The sequence below is a fragment of the Pinus tabuliformis genome, chromosome 4_2 (genome assembly GCF_031772625.1).
Source record: "Pinus tabuliformis cultivar Carrire ecotype Pingquan chromosome 4_2, CPIR1, whole genome shotgun sequence".
NCBI classification, from domain to species: Eukaryota; Viridiplantae; Streptophyta; class Pinopsida; order Pinales; family Pinaceae; genus Pinus; species Pinus tabuliformis.
The window spans coordinates 880378603-880399340 of record NC_142304.1 but is presented as its reverse complement, the minus strand read 5'-3'; the positions used below and the strand labels follow the sequence as shown (position 1 = coordinate 880399340).

At 38.2% G+C, this 20738-nt stretch overlaps 1 protein-coding gene across 3 annotated transcripts in view; it reads right to left on the bottom strand.

The window, feature by feature from the left end:
* Nucleotides 1–20738, bottom strand: part of LOC149172507 (calcium-dependent lipid-binding family protein) — a 473345-nt gene that overhangs the window by 360105 nt on the left and 92502 nt on the right. For all 3 annotated transcript variants that reach the window (XM_089424336.1, XM_089424337.1, XM_089424338.1), the window contains 3 exons: nucleotides 7507–7563; nucleotides 6918–7021; nucleotides 6626–6743 (listed from right to left, as the gene is read on the bottom strand). In XM_089424336.1, coding sequence (XP_089280462.1) covers nucleotides 6626–6743; nucleotides 6918–7021; nucleotides 7507–7563 — 279 coding nt within the window. The remainder of the gene's footprint in view (nucleotides 1–6625; nucleotides 6744–6917; nucleotides 7022–7506; nucleotides 7564–20738) is intronic.

Genomic DNA, 20738 nt, shown 5'->3' with positions numbered 1-20738 from the left:
ATTTAAAACCATGATTCCAAGCCAATCGAAACAAAATATTAAAGGTGAATATATCAAAATGGCATCGAGTGCAATACATATCCGCAACAAAACACATAATCAATGAGGCTCTAAATGGCCTCTAGAGTCCAAAAACAATGCTCTAAGCTATGGGGTCACTGAAGTACTACAAGTCTACATATCAGTGATCAACAACATGATCAACTCTTCATCATGACCAAATTCATCACCGCTACTAGACAAGAGATCATCAACATGAGCTACATAAATAATATGCCTTCGAGTTTGAGGACTCCTAAAACTCCTCTACAACTTTAGTAGTAGTAGCAAAAATAGACATCAAAACTACAAATCACTGATCAACATGGTCACTCATGAAACTCATCATTGGTTCAACGCTACTAGAAATACGTAAACATCATCAACAAGAGATACATGAACATCATCTAGCTCAAAGTCTTCAAACTTGGATTGCTCAACCTTATAACATGATAGAAATTGAAAAGGTTTAACATGCCTAGCCAATGATTTTTGTTTGAGTGAAGGGTTCATCTCCTCAACCTTATAATGTGGTAGAAAAAGATTAGCATGCCTAACCAGTTGTTTTCCTTTGAGTGAAGGGTGCATTCTTGTTAAGGCCATGGTAGAGAATTTCAATAATCAGTACCACCAACATCAACAAAGTTCAACAATCAATGCCACCACGATCAAGGTTCTTAAAGGGCCTCATGCTCTTGATCAAATTCCAATCTCATACCCTCATGCATGATAGAATCAAATGGAAACATTGCAAACCCCCAAACCATAAAATCCTAAAAACCATTAAGTTTGCTGAATTTTGAGTGATATCCAAAATTCTAGTTTCTCCATATGAAATCCAATGAGGTTGAAACCACTCTCAAACATCCTGAGTTATTTCATGGTAATGTTAAAAATTTAAGTAAAAGGATGAAAATGAAAATTAAAGGACATGTCACTTTTACTTTAAGAGTTTAACATTACCATTAATTGCCAACATTGTTAGGGTTGAGATGTGTCAGGAAAATGAGAGGGTTAATTGCCAACATTGTTAGGGTTGAGATATGTTAGGAAAATGAGAGGGTAGGCATGTTTTTCTTGGAGGGACTATTTTTGGAGGAAAACAACCCCAAATTTCCCTCAAAACAGCTTCAAAACTCACAAAAATGCATTTTGTGCAGGTTATAGTTGCCCTGGCAATAAACCGGCCGGTTTGACCACAAACCGGCCGGTTCCGTCCTAAATCGGCCGGTTAGTACCGGTTAGGGCAAAAAAAAGGCGAAATGAGGAGGTAAACCGGGTTTTTATATCGGTTTGACCCAGTAGGCTTGCTAACTGGCCGGTTTTTAAAACACTGGTTGTGGGGCAAAATGACTGAGTCAATGTGCAGCAAAGTGTTGAGTTGGAGTACTGTTATCAAGTGTAGCAGTGAAGTGCAGCAACAATAGCAGCAGGTGTGGCAGTGGACAGTGGTAAAGTTCAGTATCAGTGGCAACAGACGTGGCAATGGACAGTGGTAAAGAGCAACAGTAGTGGAAGCAGGGGTGGCAGTGAACATAGGTAGCAAAAGTTGAAGAGTGGAGTAGAGAAGTTGAGGATGTACAAGGGGACTGAAGACCCCTTCAGATTGGATCTATAAAACTCTTAATCCCTTGGGGAACATTAGCTTCCTTCCAGCCTTGCTGGTAAAACTCTTGCGAAGTTTTGTACTTCCATCCAATTCATTTGGTAAATTCTATGTAACCATACATAACGAATCATTTGTTGAGAGATATCGTTCGTGTACTGTCATTGATGTAATGATTTGATGAATGCTTGTTAAATGACTGATGCTTAATATGAATTTCAGTTAATAAATGATAAGGAACTAACCAAATGGGAAAATTAGAGGAAACATTAATTCACCCCCTCTCAGTATTTCTAACAATTACCTTGTATGGATTATGAATACCTCCCTAGTTAAGAGGGAGTGTCGAAATGTGTAACTAGGTTTGGTCTTCATAATGTCTACTGTAATTATGATTTTAAGTATTTGATGTAAAGAGAAAAAGAAATTTTATTATTATTAATTTTGAAGCACGGGTTTCATGTTCAAGGTCATTTTATTTGTAGGACAAGCACCCATTGAGTGCTTCTAAGTTTTGTCATGAAGTCAAGAAGTCAAAAGAGTCATTGTAATATGTTAAAGACCCTTTTGGGCAAATTGTATCTAGTTAAGGAAATTTACTTGAGTCAAAGTCACCCTACAAGACAAATCGGCCTACAATGAAACAGGTCGGCCTACAAAATTACAAGTCGACCTCATGAAAGGGATGTTAGACCTATATATATGAGAAGACCATCGGCCTCATTTGGCGAGATACACTCAAGTAAGAAGAAGTTCAATCAAGGAAGAGAGGAACCTAATACCTAGTGAAGAAAAGAGAATAAAAAGGAGAAGAAAGTGAAGAGTTCAAGGATTGTTTCTAAGCATAATTCTTCACACATGCGAAGAAAACTAGGGCACATCTTGCTACAACATAACATAAGTTACAATCACCTTAAGGAACTAATAATTGGAGTCAACAAGATCTAGTTTACAGGCCGAGATACTAAGGAGAGAATTCCAAGCTAAGCAAGGAAGAAAAGCACCCTAATTCTGCCCTAAACTATCCACACGTGCGAAATTGCAGAGATTTCAGAAAGGCCGAAAAGTACAGATCTGAAGCAGTGACCAAATTTCTGAAGTAAAGCCAAAATCTGAAGCATTGAAGCAAGTTTGACTAGTGTTGATTTGTGAACGAAAAATTCATCAAGAAGAGGTTTGACTTGGTCTTGGAGGGATCTTTGTCAAGGGTCATAGGTCTTGAAATTCGTCATCTAAACATTCTATAAGAAAAAAAAAAAAATCTTGTGTGTTTTCCTCTCAATAGGAGAGGTTTTGGCCCTAGCTAGAAGCCTATATTTTGTGTCCTCTTTTCTCATTGATCTTCATTGTTTGGTAGTCATTTGATGAGAGAAAACACAATAATAATCAAGTGAAAGAAGAAGCTAATAACAAGAACATCAAGTTAAGTAAAAGAACATCACAAGCAGTTACCAAAGTAAGAGAAATCACCTAATCTAGTTGTCCCTAGATTTCTCAACAAATGGACTGGTCGTGGATCAAAAATATGGGGATTATGTAAAAAAGTCGCCCCTCTTATTGTTGAAAATCTGATATGGCAAGTGGGGAATGGAGCTCGTATTAATTTGTGGAAGGACAGGTACCTACCTAGGTCTATCCTTTCTTCTGAAGAGTTTAAAACCCTGATTGAATGGATGAAAGCTAACGGGATTAAAAAATTGAGGGATATTTCAGAGTGGGACGAATCTGGCTCCAAGAAAGGATGGGCATGTCAAGGAATTCCTCCAAGGATGCAATCGTCCTGGGAAAATCTAATCCCTCTCTTGAAAGATCTAGCCCCAATGCATGTAAATGAGAAAGATTCCAGGTCATGGAAAACTAGTAAATCAGCCATCTACTTGGTCAAAGAAGGATATATATATATTTATTGAGAAGTATTCCATCTCTTGGTACTTCTAAATTGTGGAGAGCCATATGGAATAACGATGTCATCCTGAAGGTGAAAGCTTTCCGCTGGACTCTTGTCCACGGAAGCATTCTCACTATTGAAAATTTAATACACAGAAATATACAAGGTCCTTCAAGGTGTGTTCTTTGCAAATAGGAAGAAGAATCGATCCCTCATCTCTTTTTTTATTGCCAATTTACTTTATCTGTGTGGAGATTTGTTTTTGGACAGGTTTCTCAAATATTAGTCATCCCCTCAAGTTGGCACGAAATGTTTATAAACTAGACCTATCAAGGCTCCTCACAAGGTTCGATTACGAAAAAAGCGTGGAGAGCCCTACTCAAGTTTATATGCTGGAGTATTTGGATATCCAAGAACCAAAGCATATTCGAAGGAAATCTTCCATCGATCAATCCAGTTGTTATCAAAGCCATGTTATTGCTCTCTGAATTGTTAGCATCGAAGGGAATAAATACTTCAAAAATGGAAGGGCTGACACAGCTAGAAACTTGAAAGGAAGTGGTTAGGCATAGGCGCATCCACAGATCATGTTGGAAGCTTCATTTCTCGCCCCCAGGTGAGAAAAGTTCAGTGTTTAAGATTAAGCCAGGAAGAATTCAATCACTGGATAGAAATGCAAACGGAGGCCATTCTTTTATTTGATGGAGCAGCAAAAGGGAATCCAAGGGCAATAGGAGCAGTAGGGGTACTATGTTGCCCCAATGAACAAGCCGAGATAAAATATGCATGGGGATTAGGAGTGGCCACCAATAAAAATGCCGAGTTATTTGTCTTGTGGAAAGGATTAGACCTTGCTCTAACTCTTGGAATAAAGAAAATAAATGTTTTCGGGGACTCCTTGATGGCTATAACTTATAAGAATGTTCAAATAATCAAACGTCCAATATGATGCTAACATGCCCTCTATTGCTAAAAGAATAGCTTATCATTTGGAAAAAGTTGAACAGCACTTGTTCTTCCATGTTCTTCGCCACCTAAACAAGGTCGTCGATAAGATGGCAAATTGTGGAGTGCTTCTGGGTGCAGGTAAATATGAGGTTAACGGAGAGAGAATATATTTTTCGTAATAGGAGAGAGAATCAACTCAAGTGAAGAAGAAAGTAGGAAGAATCTACCATAATCTTCTCTCGTGCAGGATCTAGGGTTTCTATAGAAGAATTTATTGGGGAGGTTGAAGTTGCAGAAGAATCTACTGGGAGGTCGAAGTTGCAGTTAAATTTTGTTGGAAGTCGAAATTGCAGAAGTTCCTGAGGAAGAAGTTGTTGGAAAGATTTGACTTGGTCTTGGAGGGTCTTGGTCAAGGGTCATAATTCTTGGAATTTGTCAATTGAGTTCTATAAGAAGAGAAGAATTCTTGTGGGTTTTCCTCTCAAGTGGAGAGGTTTTGGCACTAGTTGATCGCCTATATCTTATGTCTTCTTGTCTCATTGTTCTTTATGGTTTGGTAGTTGTTTGATGATAAGAGCACAATAATAATCTAATCAAGGAACAAACTAATTAAGATAAGTAAAACGACATCACAAGCAGTTATTAAAGAAGATAAATCACTTAATCTAGCTACCTTAGATTTCTCAACACCTTGGATAGGATGTCTATTTAATGGGTCTGAAGATTGAGGATCTCCACGCAATTATGGCACGAGCATAATTGCGCGCAAGAGGAAATTTGTCTATTTAAGGACTCACAACCCTCCCCCGAGTCACTCATTGTTACAAGTTTGGAGTGTCAATTAGATCACTGTGTGGTTTGGAGGGACACTGGAATGGATATGCATGAAGGTCAAGACAGGAAATCCCTTGAGAAGGATCTAGATCACTGGAAGAGAGTCGCCGAATTCCTGATTAAATTAATAATTGGAAGGCTTGACCTTATCACTCTCTAGGTGGAGATGTTGGATCAAGATCATGCTTTAATGCCAAGTTTGAGAGTGTTGAGGAGTCCCTGGAGCTAAAGATAGTGAGGATGGAGACTAATTTGATTAGTGACAGTATATTTGTTAAGGTGAAAGAGACTATAGCAGGGTTACTCGAGGAGCTTGTGGCCCAGCCGCAAAAGGATGGAGGAGAAGACGGTTCAGGAGTGGGTTCGGACTCCAAACAGCCGAGGCAAAGCAGTCAATGAGGATATAGGGACGTCCAACCCTGGTTAATGTTGTTTTATGTATTGTCGTTATGTGTGATATTAGGTCTGTTCTTTCAGGTTTATGGCAGATATCAGTGTTTTTTTATAGTTTATAGGGCTTGTCGGGGGGAGAAAATATTTTTATGGTTCTACTGGGATATGGAAGCAGCTGCACAGACTGGAGCAAGTTTTGATGTGATGATGTAAAAACAGTTTTGGCCATGTAATCCAGATTTTGAATATGAGGTATCCTTTCTATTTAAAAAAAAATTGTACATTGACATTCATAATCTCAAAGGCTTCCTGAGCCTTACAAGAGTTTACCTAGAGAGATGTTCCTTTGACACAGTTCAGATTCTCAGAAGTTTTGTGCCAAAGTCAAGATTAAAGTCCATTCAATAGTCTTAAAATACTAAAAAAATTCAAAACATCATTGCTTTTCTATATTTTGGTCGGTTGCATATGTATATTAATATAAGTATTAGTTTGCAAGTCCATGCATTCACTGCAAGGGTGGATGCTAGCATATCTTCCTTAAAATTTGGAATCTCTAAAGAGGTACTGATCATATCTATCAGTCAGTATAGAACTCTACATTCCCTTCTTTATTTCGTTTTATAAAAACCATTTCAGATTTTGTGTAGTCCTCTTACATGTATAGTACTGAGTTTCTCTGGTTGCACTTTTTGTATCTCTCTTTAGAAGGTTGTATTTAGCATGAGATATTTTTTAATGTCCTTCGTAATTATGGTTCATTTTTCAAAATCTAGAAGTAAACATGCTTCTATAACAAAATTTCGGCTTTCTTGTTAGTATAGAGCTTCTCAAAGATAGTAAAATATAGGCAAGCCTGGAATACACTGAGTCAGCTTTATCTAAATACATTAGTAATGTTGAGGATATGTGAAAACCTTGCGTAGCCTATCTAACGCTCCACTAGTGTCAAATGTTTCCACACCATGCTCATCTGTTGTCACAGCAGCAAGCTTTGCCAAAGTAATCCCAGAACAAAATGGATGTCCCGGGTTGCTGCATGAAGAGCAAAATCTTCTGTCAAAAGCTTGTAATAATGGTTCATATTAATTTTTGGGAAGTTGTAGTTTTATTGGCTTCCCTGAATCTTGATTTAATCACAGATCTAAACATAAAGAATTGCAGTCCTGAAAACTGTAAGACAAAAGAAAATCACAACATTTAATTTACCTCACTGCATCCTCGTAGCGTACATGTACATTACTGATAGATATTTTTAAATTTCCAACCACTGTTGCAATAATAGAACCTATCCATGAATTTGTTTCTGATGACTGTCACAACAAAAGTAACGAGGTTAGTATTAAAATGCCTCAACAGACATTTTTCTGAGCATTTTGCCTCAACTAAAAACTACAGCTTCAAGCTCCACAGAAAATAGTTCTCTAATTTCAGCCATCTTGGAAAAATGACTCCAATGCCCTTCTGAAATCAAAACAAAACTCTTCCCAACACAAAAATTATTACTCACAGTAAAAGTTGAAACATGTGATAACTCAAACACGTCAAAGACCAATACATGTATGTCTGTGCAGGTGTATTGTTCTAAAGGAAAAACAGAACTCTTTACAAGGTAAAGAATAGATTAACATCCAACAAACTAATTTTTTACTTACAATAGAAGACGACTGAAAAAGTCACAAAAATGGAAAAAATATGTTCAGATACCATGCATACAAAATTAGAGCTAACTAGAAGCTGATATAGACGCTGAATGCCTCTCTATGCACTAGAAAATAAGCCTGTGAACGCTACATACATTTTCCACTTTTGTTTTCCCCTTATCTTTTGCTTCCAGCATTGCCAGCTCCGCTTCCTGAAAATGTACAGTAACCCAAATCAATTTGAATTTTTAAATTGTTTATCATGTTGAAACAGAAAAGATAAGATCTGAAATGTTACTGAACAGCAACAACTACTACAATAATAGAGTTTCATGTTTCTCATACACACGTGCTACAAACAATGGGTGATCACAGTTAGCCAAACCTTTTTGGTTTCTAGCATCTACTTTCTTCAGTATCTAACCCACATGTTAAATATTGTAGTAATGTCAAACAAATGCAAATCTCTCATTATATTGTTAAACTTTTATTAAGAAGACGAAAACAGCATGATTATATGGCGAAAGAAAAGTAAATGTTAATTCACCATAAGTTTAAGATTAAATCCTTTTGGTTAATCTTCAATCTCGAAAAGCACCTCTGAAATTCTTGATCCCTCTACCTGGTTAATTATGCCCCCTCTATTTACAATGTCTTGACTCTTGATACAATCCCCAACCATAATCACAGATAGATGTCCACAAGATCAATGTTAGCTTTTAAACTTCAATTCGCTTCAGCAGGAGTCATTAAAAATTCAGAGCTAAGCTCCTTAAGGATAGAGCAGCATTGCCAGCAATGCATATTGCTGACTTGCTCAACAAGCTCGCTTCATATTAAATCTTGTGATCAGCATAACCCCAATAATTATGAGACTATGGTTGGTCATGCTCTAGCCAAGTTATCCACCATAATGCATTATGATCTCATCACTTGGTTGGTTAAACAAAGAAAACAACAGAAAGGGTCCAGCACAACACAGATATAATTATAAGAGAGTGGATCATAACTTGATTCTGAGAGCTCTCTTTAGAACTGTGCTTCATCGACTTTCTCAAAGCCTTCAGCACTGTGTCCCTCAATATCTATTTTTCCAAATTCTAGTGATTTATGGATTCCACAGGAGATTGTCACTATCTTCATGACCATATGAGGATCCTTGTGCAGGCACACACCAGCACAGGACAAACATATAATGTTCACGGCACTACGGTGTCACTCATGGATGTCTCAACCACACTCTTCTGCTATATTACATTGTTGAGCTAGAGGATCTTATCTCAAAGTCAATAAACCCAAATGGTGGTTGTGTGCTGTGCAATGTTGTTAATGCAATTATCCACTTTGTAAATAATATCACCTTGACTTAGGTGTTAATGGTTGTTTATTTTCTTATCAAATTTGAGATACAGAACACCTAATGGTTAACCTGGACAAAACAAAATTTGACATTGAATCCAAGAAGGAATCCAAACAACCAACTTTTCACCTACAATGGTGTAATAGTTGGAGGAATCCCAAGGACCTGATAGTCTTCACCTTGTTAATCTCTTCTTTGGACTTTCTTTTTCTATGATTCTAGACTCAAAGGAAAGATTAAGAGCTATAGTGAAATTATTATAGTAGAGAGACAATGATTCAACCTCTAGTTCCAGGGCATTAGGAGGAAACTTCACATTTTGTTATACTATAATCACAACTAGCTAATGTTTATGATATCTGGGGACCTGCCTTTTAGAGTTCTAGCTGATCGCACAATAAGAGTACACTTGTTTCTATGTTTTCCAAAAACATTCCTGCCAAGAAAACAGTCCCAAAAACTGTGATCTTGGAAAAATCCAAGGCACATCCAATGCTAGCCTCAACAGTCCTCCATCTGTTAAGTTTTGTAGGCCTTGTTCCCAGGAAAACACACTGGTATGATGTGAAATACATACCCCATTCTCTATGATTTAAGGGTCAACTTTAGTTAATGTGACAAAGCAACCACTCTTCTTCACACCATGAATCTAGACTTAGAGAATTCTCAATCTATCACATCCTTCAAAGATGCCTCAAAATCTAAAAAGGAGACACCAATCAACATATTTTTATGTATTATGTACCTTGTATGTCGAACACCTTCCTCTTTATATATAGAGAGAAAGAAAGAGGAAGTAAAATATTTTATATAATGATAAGATAATGTCAGGCCAGGAGGTAACTCCTCAAATCAATTGTACTTATTCATTAAGATTACTCATGGTTATATACATGAGGGACTGACTCTTGGGTTTCACCTCCTGATGATTCTTCGTTTTCCATTATTTACTATTTACATTATTTACAAGTGTTCACCCAATCCCCATGATTAGGTGTCAACATTCTCCCCCTTAATCTGAAGGGATGTTGATGAGTCCAAGCATCGTTCTGAATCTTCCAAGCGCTTTGGTGAAGATGTCTACAATCTGCTCATTAGTGGAACAATGGCGTAGATGGATTGTCTTGGCCTCAACATGATGTCGAATCAAATGGTATTTTGTATTGATGTGCTTCATTCGATCATGGAACTTTGCGTTCTTGGCCAACTTTATTGAGAGCTGTTGTTAATCATGAGCGGTGTTGAATGTACTTGTTTTACCTGCAAATCTTCCAGAATTTTCCTGAGCCACACAATTTCTTTCGTTGCCTCAGCTGCTGCCACATATTCCGCCTCTATTGTGGAATCTGTTGGAACTGATTGTTTGTGTGATCTCCAAGAGACAGCGCCTGATCCAAGACCCATAGCATAACCTGAAGTAGATACCCCATTTTCTTTGTCTCCACCGAAGTTTGAATAAGAGTATCCAATCAAGCTGAAGTCGCCCACATGTGTATGGTTGAGTCCAAAGTCTTAAGTTCCCTTCAAGTACTTTAGAACTCTTTTTGCAGCAAACCAATGTCCCTCACAAGGCTTTTGCATAAACCTGGAGAGGATTCCAACAGCAAACGAAATGTCTGGTCTGGTAGTAGTTAGGTAGTTGAGACTTCCTACAAGTTGTCTATACTTCGTTGCATCCTCAAATTCTTTTCCTTCAATGGATGTGAGCTTTAAGTTTTGTTCCATTGGAGTATTCAAAGGATTGCACTCAGCCATGCCAAACTTGTTCAACAAATCTCCAAAGTACTTCTTTTGAAAGAGGAATATAGACTTCAGATGTTGAGTTACTTCAATACCAAGATAGTAGTGAACATAGCCCAAGTCAGTCATTTCAAAACCTTTCCTCAATTCCTTCTTTATGGATGTAATGTAGCTCTCATTGTTCCATGTCATCAAAAGATCATCTACAAATACTACAAGATATACAATTGTTTTGCCAACTTTCTTGACAAACAAAGTTGCATCATCAAGATCATAATGTTTGAAGTTGAGTTTCAGAAGATGCTCAGTTAACTTTTCATACCAGACTCGTGGTGCCTGCTTTAGGCCATATAAGGATTTCACACGTTTGCATACTTTATGTTCATGTCCCTTCATAGCAAATCCTTTAGGCTGGGAGATAAAAACATTCTCTTTCAGATCTAGCTACTAAGGCAAAGAGTGCCTGGATGGTAAGCCCATTTTTCTATGGGGGCAAAAGTCTCCTCATAATCGACCCCTTCCTTCTGTGCAAAACATTTTGCCACAAGCCTGACTTTGTGCTTGTCAAGTGAGCCATCAGCTTTATACTTGTTCTTGTAGACCCACTTGCAGCCAATTGGTTTTGTTCCCAATGGAAGATCAACAACGTCCAAGTGCCATTCTTTATCAAGGCATCATACTCCTTTTACATCGCTTCTTTCCATTCATCATGAGAAACAGCTTCTTTGAAGGAAGTTGGTTCAAAATCTGTAGACAAATTCAGTTCACAATCATAACAAACATCCACATCAACAAGTGAATCAGAATCATCTACATCACCTCCATTTTGCCTGGTTGAATTTCTTGTTCCTATCTGTCCAACCTCATCAGGATGAACACTTTCAAGTGTTTTGTCAGCCACTTTGGGGACCTTTCTGAGATGGTCCACACTGCTCAGTTGATTGAGTTGGGACTGAATCAAGATTGAGTCTCTCAATTCTGTCAATCACATCACTCAAAGTATCATCAGTGGTTGGAGTTTTATGTGGGGGAGAGAGTGTTTCAAAAGAAGATTCCACAGATTGATCCAGTATAGGAATCCCCCCTTCAAGATGTGGAATCTGATTATCAAATTTTTGAAATCATTTTGCATGTCCGAATCTATCCAAGAGATGAAGTCGCTGCTCAACAACATTGTCAGTTTTGGAGGATTAAAGAAAGATTACATCTTTAGATACAACAAACTTTTTATTAACTTCATCATAAAGACGGTATGCTTTGGAAGTATTTGAATACCCCAAGAAGATACACTTACGACTCCTTGCACCAAGTTTGTTTCTATGTACTTTTGGTATCAAGGCATAACAGGTGGAATGAAAGACCTTGAGATGCTTTACCAAAGGAATGTGGTCATACCACATTTCATAAGGAGTCTTGTTTCTAATAGCATTAGATGGACATCTATTCTTTACATATACAGCACATAGAACTGCATAAGCCCAAAACATCAATTTTACATTCTTGAAAAACATCATGGAATGTACCATATTTAAGATTGTCCTATTCATTCTTTCAGCTACTCCATTCAGTTAAGGATTATAAGGCACAGTTGTTTGATGTTTGATCCCATGTTGGCAAAGATAGTTTTCAAATTCATTTGAAGTGTATTATTTTCCATTATCAGTTCGAATAGATCTAATATGAAATTGTGCATCATTTTCAATCCATGTATGAAACTTCTTGAATGTTTGAAAGCATCAAATTCGTTCTTCAATAAATAAACCTAACACATTCTGGTGTAGTCATCAATAAATGTCATAATATATTTATTTCCATTTGCAGAAGGAACAGGCATTGGACCGCATAAATCTAAATGAATGAGTTCAAGTTTTCTACGTGCTCTGGAATGTGAATCATGAAAAGACTGTTTGTTATGCTTTCCTAGAATGCAAGCATCACATTGCTTAAGTTTCCTAGGGATTGTAGGCAAACCAGTAACACTATTTTTCTTCAACAAATGAAGGTTGTCATAGTTCAAGTGTCCAAATCTAGCATGTCATAATAGACTTGATGGAAATGTACCTTCATCATAATGAGAATTGTATGAGAAATTTTGGGCACGAGCAGAGGTACCTTGCAACTTGAGAAGCCTTTCTTCTTCTATCCCCGTTATGACAAGTGAGTGATCTGATGTTTTTCTCACCTCAACTTTGCCATCAAACATATGAATGGAGTGTCCTTGCTAGCGGATGTGGACCAGGGATAGCAAGTTTCTCCTCAGTTGTGGGAGATATAAAACATTATGCATAAGAAAGTTTGGAAGACCAAGCAATTTGAGCCTGATTGCGCCAAGCCCTGATGGCTTAGGTTTTGATTTGTCTGCAAAGTATACTGCTCCATCAACATTGTCAATAAATTCTTCAAAAAAATCTTTACTAAAAGTCATGTGGCAAGTTGCTCCTGAATCAAGTAACCAATCATTTTTCCAAGAAGCAAGTGAAGCATTAAACAAGTCTTCATTTAATCCAATATTACAATGTGCCACAACATAGTGAGCGGATTCAGGTGCTTTACCTTTCTCTTTGTCATTGGTTTTACCTTTGGGTTGATTTCTTTCCTGCTCAATTCTATCCCAAGGCAACTTGCATGTGGATGCATCATGTGATCCATCTCTATTGCAACGTATGCAATGAAGATCAAACTTTTCTCCTTAAAAGTGTCTACCCCCTCGCCTCTGAAATTTCTTCTTCCTCTTCCTCTTCGACCACCTCTTCCTCTGGAAGAATCTTGAGCATGATTCTTCTCTCTATGTGCAAGACACACAGCGTCTTCAAAAGACTGAGGAGTTGTCTTTTTCCCAAAAGCTTTCTCTCTCTCAGCGAATTTATTCAAAAGGGAGTCAAAGGCAATTTCTTTGAGGTTTCCATTTGCTTGCAATGACTCAAGATAATTTGAATAAGTGGGGTAAAGTGCCTTGACAAAAGCTATCAGAGGAATGTCTAGTTCAACATTAGTGACTTTGATAACATTCAAATTAGATTTTACTTCTAATGCAAGAGGAAGAGGATCATCATTTTGTAATTCAAGGTTGAACAATTTAATCATCAGTTGGACAAGTTCAAGCACAAAGTGTGAGTCATAGAGTTCCTTCAATTTTTGTAAGGCTTCAAAAGCATTCGAAAATGGTGAAATATGGCGACTCACCTCTTCATTTACAGATGCTGCAATCAAGGCATAGGCCTTTCTATTCTTGTTTTCCCAAATGGCGAATTCCTTGTCTAAGGTAGGCTTTGTTGGTTCATTGTCTCCTTCTCCAACACAGACTCCTTTCCACAGCTCATTAAAAATGAGAGTGTGTTTGATCTTCCGAGACCACTCAAGATAGTTCTCCTTCCTGTTGAGAACCACTCCCACAATAGATATCAATGAATGCATTTTTTTGTAAAAAAATGTCTACAGTGTAAAATTTACTTTGCTGCCAAAAGAAAAAATTGGACTTCTGATGTAAAAAATAAAAAAACTACACCGTAGTAGCAATATTCTGAAAAAATGCAATTCTGGTAGCAATATAACAAAGGTATTATTGGGGGAGGGTTTATATGGGGAAGGAGTGGTATGGAGGAGGGGATATATGGGGGAGGTGTTAGTTGGAAGCGGTGATAACACACAACACACAGTGTTATATCCAGGATCAAAACATGCAGTGGCGAGCGGATTTATGGCATAAAATCTGGGAATTCACAGTTCCAATCCTTCACGCCATTAGAGTAGTGCTCGTCATCGTTGGATTCCTCTTTATGCTTCTTCAGGCCCAGCTTTCTGGGTGTTGGGATTGATTTACAATGCAAGCTCTAACCCTTCGGCAAAGCAAGCTCTAACCCTTCAGCTATAAGCAACAATACAAAGAAAAATCAAGTAAAATGTGCACAAGAGGGGTAGAAAAACAAAGGCCAAGCTAGTAACTCATGCATCTATGAATGCTCCCTCCTCACATCTATACACTCAAGATGCAGACACCCCCATTGGTTGGTCCCTTTGACCATGGCACTTGGCCATGAAATCTTATCCCTTTCGTTACCATCATCACTTTCACTAACAACTATCAATTGAAGGGTGGATCAATGGAAATGTTACTTCCCCTTGGGGGTCAGAAGCACTTAATAGGGTTGACCTTTAGCCACCCCCATCTAGGGAGAAAATATCTTTGCAAGAACAAGGTCATAATTTTGGAAGGGGATCCTTTTTTAAAGTTTTAAATTGCCATTAACATTCAAGTTTGGTTCACTTAGATGCATTAATGATCTTGGTCCTTGATAACTGGTTGCTTTCACTGGAATCCATGTTGTTATTATTAGGTGGTTCAGCAACCAAGGTCTTGAGCACCTGTTCCACAAGTATCCAAGCCCGCCAGAGAAGTATATTGGTACAAATAGGTGAAGCGTTGAGACTCTTGGGCCTCCTAGTAGCATCATTGGATGACACATATCCTAGAGCACCTCCAGCACCCAAGACATTGGTTGACTTCATTCCAAATTTGATGATTCTTCAGGATGCCACAATTGGACCCAGCATGCCCCTAAGCTAGCCTTGACACAACTTGATGGGCAGTAGTTGATTCACAACCCAGATGAAGATCGTCTCACCATTAGAGACTAGAAAGGGCTTCTTGCACTAAAGAAGCCCTTAACGCTAGAGCAAAGGAGCCCACTTTTAGCAGTTGGGGACCCATGGAGACAACTTTGCGGTGCCCTAGCTGGATCTTGTGACCCCCACAAAAGGTAATGAGGTGAATTTGGGAGCCAAACTTCAAATCATGGACTTGACATGCTTCTACACCACCTTGGACACCTCATCACCCTTGGACATGACATTTGGAGCACTTACATTGGATGACATCAACCTTAGAGAGCTTACAACTCACACGTGTGGGCTAATTAGGGCATATTTTCATAAAGCTAATGGGTTGGCTTTGTTGGAAATACTAAGAGGGGGGGTGAATCAGTATTTCTTTTCAATTGTTACTTTTACCAGTTAAATCAATTATATTTAGAACACAAAAAGAGCAATAGGAATAAATGTTTTTATTAATATAATCTTTATAATGAATCAATTACAATATATATAGGGCTCCAACCCTTGATGAAGACACTGATCTTCAATCTCCTAGGCTCCAACTTGTTGTCAAGGCACCAACCTTGTGGTTAGTGGCTCCAACCCTATCCTTCAAGGCACCTACCTTGTTTGTTCGAGGCTCCAACCTTCAGGGCACCTACCCTCTGGGCTCCAACCCATTGCTATACTTTGTTTAAATATGTTTGGTAGTAACTCACGGCTCCCTATATCTTCTTCAACGAGCCTTGTCAATCTTCAGCAATGTCTTCACTTAGTCTCCACATTACTTTATCAATGACAACCTTGTCTTACCATGAAAGTGTCACCATTGTTCTTCATATTTACCCAACCACTTTCTCCAAGGTCACTTCATGATGACTAATGCATCATGGTCTCCAAGATTAACTCTAAGGACAACTAGGCTTCTCAACAATGTGTCTTCAATAAGTTGCACTAAGCCTCAAAAATCTGCACCAAAGAATTCTCTGTTTCGAGCCTCTGTTCTCACTATCGCGGTAACTGCTTCAGGAGTGACTGCTTCAGAGGAATGACTGTCGTGGCTTTATATTGTGCGTTCAATTAAAACAACCCTGTTCATACTCAGATAATCTTTTGAACTATCATCTAAATCACTGTTAAACACAAGTCCTGGCTATATGAATCATCCTATGCGCAGTCAGTTTCAGCGTTCTTCATTCTTCAACTCTTTAATGCTCCTATGTATTTCTCCTTCCATCGACCTTCGGCTTTCTTCTTTCCTCTATTTCTTCTTTTCGCTCGTCCTTCGGCTTCTTTGAGTTCACGAGTTGTGAACTGTTACTTCCTTTCTATATTCAATGCCCAAGATCAATACTCAAGGTGAAACGTTTAACTTGTATTTATATATGTTCCACCAATGACCAAAAAAGACACATCTATTGGAGGGAGGCCGATTTGTATATTAAAAATATATATCTGAAAGTCTTTCATCCATAGACTTGATTATTCACAGAAACCATATAAGAGGGGCTATATCCACAGGGAGGTCCCACATGCCACGTCACTGCTTAAATCCCGCTGATATTATATATGCCGATATGTTAACTCCTCCGGTTTGTTTTATTCCATGCGCTGTGAACTTTTAAAGGGTTTCCATGGTTTATTCCTTCCTCTGATATCATTGTTTTCTTCCTTCCGGATTCTCTTCACTCCTATGACTTCCGATAGCACTGTTGGGTTCTTAGCTCTTGTGGCTTCTCTTCACTCTTCCGCTCTTCCGATAGCTCTTCTTCCAATGATGTGTTCCTCTTTGACTGCTCCTGTTCTTGACTTCCAATGTCTTTCCAATGGCTTCCCTAATGGCTTTCCTCCTTGGGTCTACTGCTTCTATTCTGTCTGTAAATCCATATATTGTATTCAGTCCTTGGGTCCTCCATGGGCAACATTATGATCAATGGGCAACATCACGTATCACAAGAATTTGCCATCACAAACACTGCCATATTGACATCAATGACAACCTAGATTAACAGGCTTGTAACCCAAGTTCATTTTAGCATCAAACTTGTTTTTAAGGGCTTTGTGGGCTAATTAGTAGTCCTAATCCTCATATAAATAGAGGATAGGTTCATTTGTATTGGATCATCATCACTTGTGACTATTTCGACCCTATTGGAGAATCCCAACCCTCTTGAATGCTTGTGGAGAGGTGACTCTAAGATGTACTTTGTTATTTGGAGCTATTTCTTTGGTCTTGGAGATGTTACTTTGAATCAACAAAGCATTGTAAATGCATTGTATCTTTTAACTAAACCTTGGATTTGTTAAATCTTTGTTCTTGTGTCTAATATAGAGAATGATTTGTTATCTAGGGTTTCTGTTGCGTTATTTTTTTGTGAAAATCAATGTATGGACTCTAGGTAATGGCACTATATGCATTACTCATTAGTAGAATGTCAATGGCAATCCCCTCAGTGTATCTTTAAACTAGTTATCCCAAGTGACTTTGATCCCTCATAAAAGTAATAGTTAGGGTCTTGAGCTAGGGCTTTAAAATTTCCTTACTCCTTTGCCAAGACTTAGCACACTTTTCACTCCCATAGACTCCATCAACCCAAGGACTATGAACTAGCCTTGTCATTTTGTTGATCACATAAAAAATTTCACCATTAAACAAATTTCCTCTCTTCTAATCTCTTTTTCAGCCCCTTTAAGGTCAAGCCGCTAGCGAGGGCTAAGGCACAAATTGACCTAGTGTGGAAATTTTGGCTTGTCGAAGGATTCAACATTGGAAGGAATAATGGTTGCCTCAAAATCACTTCCTTCTAGTGTCTAATTCATCCATTCTAAGCTTGAATTATTTTGCCCTAGGTAGATTTTGCCATAGGAAATCCCCAGTTTGCCCTAGGCTTCAACTTGGAGGCTTGTTGAAGGTTTCTTGCTCCTTTGTTTGCTAATATTCATTGTTTGGAAACTTTTTCTTGGCCTCTTGATTCTAGGTTAATTCATTTAGCTTGTTATCTCTCAAGCCCTAGATCATTTGTGCCCAAAATAGGCCTTATTTGAGGATGGGAATTTCCCTTTACACTTGTTGAGCTTGTCCTTAGAAAGATTTGTCCTTTATAGACCTTTCTTGTCACCTTGATCCTTGAACTTGATATATCCTTAGGTGACCTAACTAAAGGAAAGCCTCCCTAGTGGTGAAAATCCACAAAATAGCAAGAGGTAGTGGTTTTAGTGACAGTGGGCCACGCCTCATTGTTGTCCCTTAGTCTAGTTTTTGCCTTGGAGTTAATAAGGAAAAATTTAGGGGCGAAATTTCGCAAATAGGCTATTTTGGACATTTTCTGAAAAGAATGTTCGCCAGTTTGTTAAAAAATCGCATATTTTTTACATATATGATTAAATGGATGATATTTGACAAAAAATTACCAATTTTAATAGTAAATTACATGTTTTTTATTGAATATTCATGTACATTCTATGTGTATGAATTTTCAAACCAAAATAGTCACCTACAATACTATATATAGGAAAAAATAAAATATTAACTCCTTAAAATATAAACTGTAGGTTACCCTCACAAGACCTACAAGATTTTGAGGCAATAAGTACAAAAACCCTGAAACGCACCTCAAACATGTTTCACTTTTTCCAAACACATTTAAGCCCAACTAAAATCTGTTTCAAGCACCAATGTTTTAGTGTTTGTACATCGAGTTTCAGTGTACACACCCCATGTGCGCGGGGGGGTGTAACATGCTTGTATGTCCCATGTGGGCCGAACGCAAATTATTTTAAAAAAAGAATATTTTATAAGTGGGGCAACATGATATTCAACCCTAGGGCCCTACTAACGCTATTAAATTAATGGTAATGTTAAATTTTTAAAGTAAGTGGCATTGATCCTTTTAAATTTTTAACATTACCATTAATTCACACAAGATGCTTGACAATGGTTCCAATCTCATTGGATTTCATATGGAGAAAGTAGAATTTTAGATCCCACTCCACATTCCAAATAGTAAAATTTTATACCTCACTCCAAATCCAGAAGACACCAATTTTTAGGATTTTAGGATTGAGGGGATTGCAATGTTTCCATTGGATTTTGTCGTGTACAAGGGTAAGGAACCAGCAATAAATCAAGAACACCAAGCCCTCTATGTACCTTAATGTTAGTGGCATTGATTGTTGAACTCTTCTATCATGCCCCTAGTAAAAGTGTACGCATCACTCAAACAAAATCTGGATTTAACATGTTGAGCATTTTCTATCTTATTTTAATGCTTATAGGGTGATATTAATGATGAGGATCCCAATATATGCCATGATTTCGATGATATGTAGCCGTTTGTTGTAGCATGATTTTCTTGGGCCTTGGGCATTGGCAATTTGTTAATTTTAAGTAAGTGTTCCAATGGATAGATCTCGAAAAATTAGGCGGTTTTAAAAAAAACGGCTCTGAAAAAGGCTTCTGGATGAAGAAGTTATGGCTTTTTGAAAAAAAAATTGTTGAAGTTGCCGGCAAAGTGCGCGAATGTGCGGAAATGAAAAAAAATCCGCCCCCACAAAATGGAGACTTGAACCCAAGACCTCTACTCTCTTAAAATAGCTTTGAACCAATTGATCTATACAAAAAATTTGAGAGAGAGAGAGAGAGGGGGGGGGCCTTGGATTGCGTGCTTGCCTTGAGAAAGCTCTTTTTCCCTACAAAACACAAAACACAAAACCCAACACGGACATGCAAAGAAAACGAACCTTATGGCTCGAAGTTAGCTTTAGCCAAAAACTAGATATTTTAAAAAATGAACCTTGCGGCTCAAAGTTAGCTTTAGCCGAAAAACTAAATATTTTTCTCAATGTTTCTGATTTTCCGAGATCACACTAAGGTGCAGGGAAAAGAGCATACGCATGAGAAAAATCCTTCCTTTCTGTTTCTGATTTGCCCAGATCGCACAGAGTCGCAGGGCAAAGATCATACGCAGAAATGAAAGGTATAGATCCGGTTAAAAAAAAACTAAATAAACCGAAACCGAAATAAGCAGAGAGAAAATAGCAGTAAACTGCAAATAAAGACTGTATACCTCCAGATCTTAAAAATGACGCAGCTAGGGCTACCGGAAACCTTTTCGCGTAAAACGAAAGGGGTTCCTCACTGGAACAGATGCTCCGAACACAACAGAGCAGTCCTCTCGGCCCGAAAGCAGTCAGAAACAGCAGATCTAGGAAACAGCAGTCGGATGCAGTTCTACCAGCTTCAGATTTGGATCACCAACGGACGCGGCCCTCAAATAGCTTTGATACCATGTAGGAATTTACAGGGTAAGTTCCTCAGAAAGAACACCAAAAGGACACCGCTCACAACCAGATCACAGATCAATACACCAGTATTTTTGACGTGGTTAAAACCCTCAAAGAGGGAAACAGTCCACGGCCTGTGCCAACGTGGCTACTACAGGCAATTTATTAATCAAAGAATGAAAAATTTACATAAGCTTCTCTCATGCACGGATTACCCGAACAATGACCCTCCATGCGCTTTAAATAGAACTCATGGACCAATCGGGTGTCAAGCCACGGATCAAGTGTCGGTAATGCCGAGGAGAGAGTGAACCGTCGGATCACTACATATCGTGACCGTCGGATTGTAAGTTACAAAATGTACAACGGTAAAGAAACACACTTTACCTAACTCTACACTAGACCAAGTTGAAC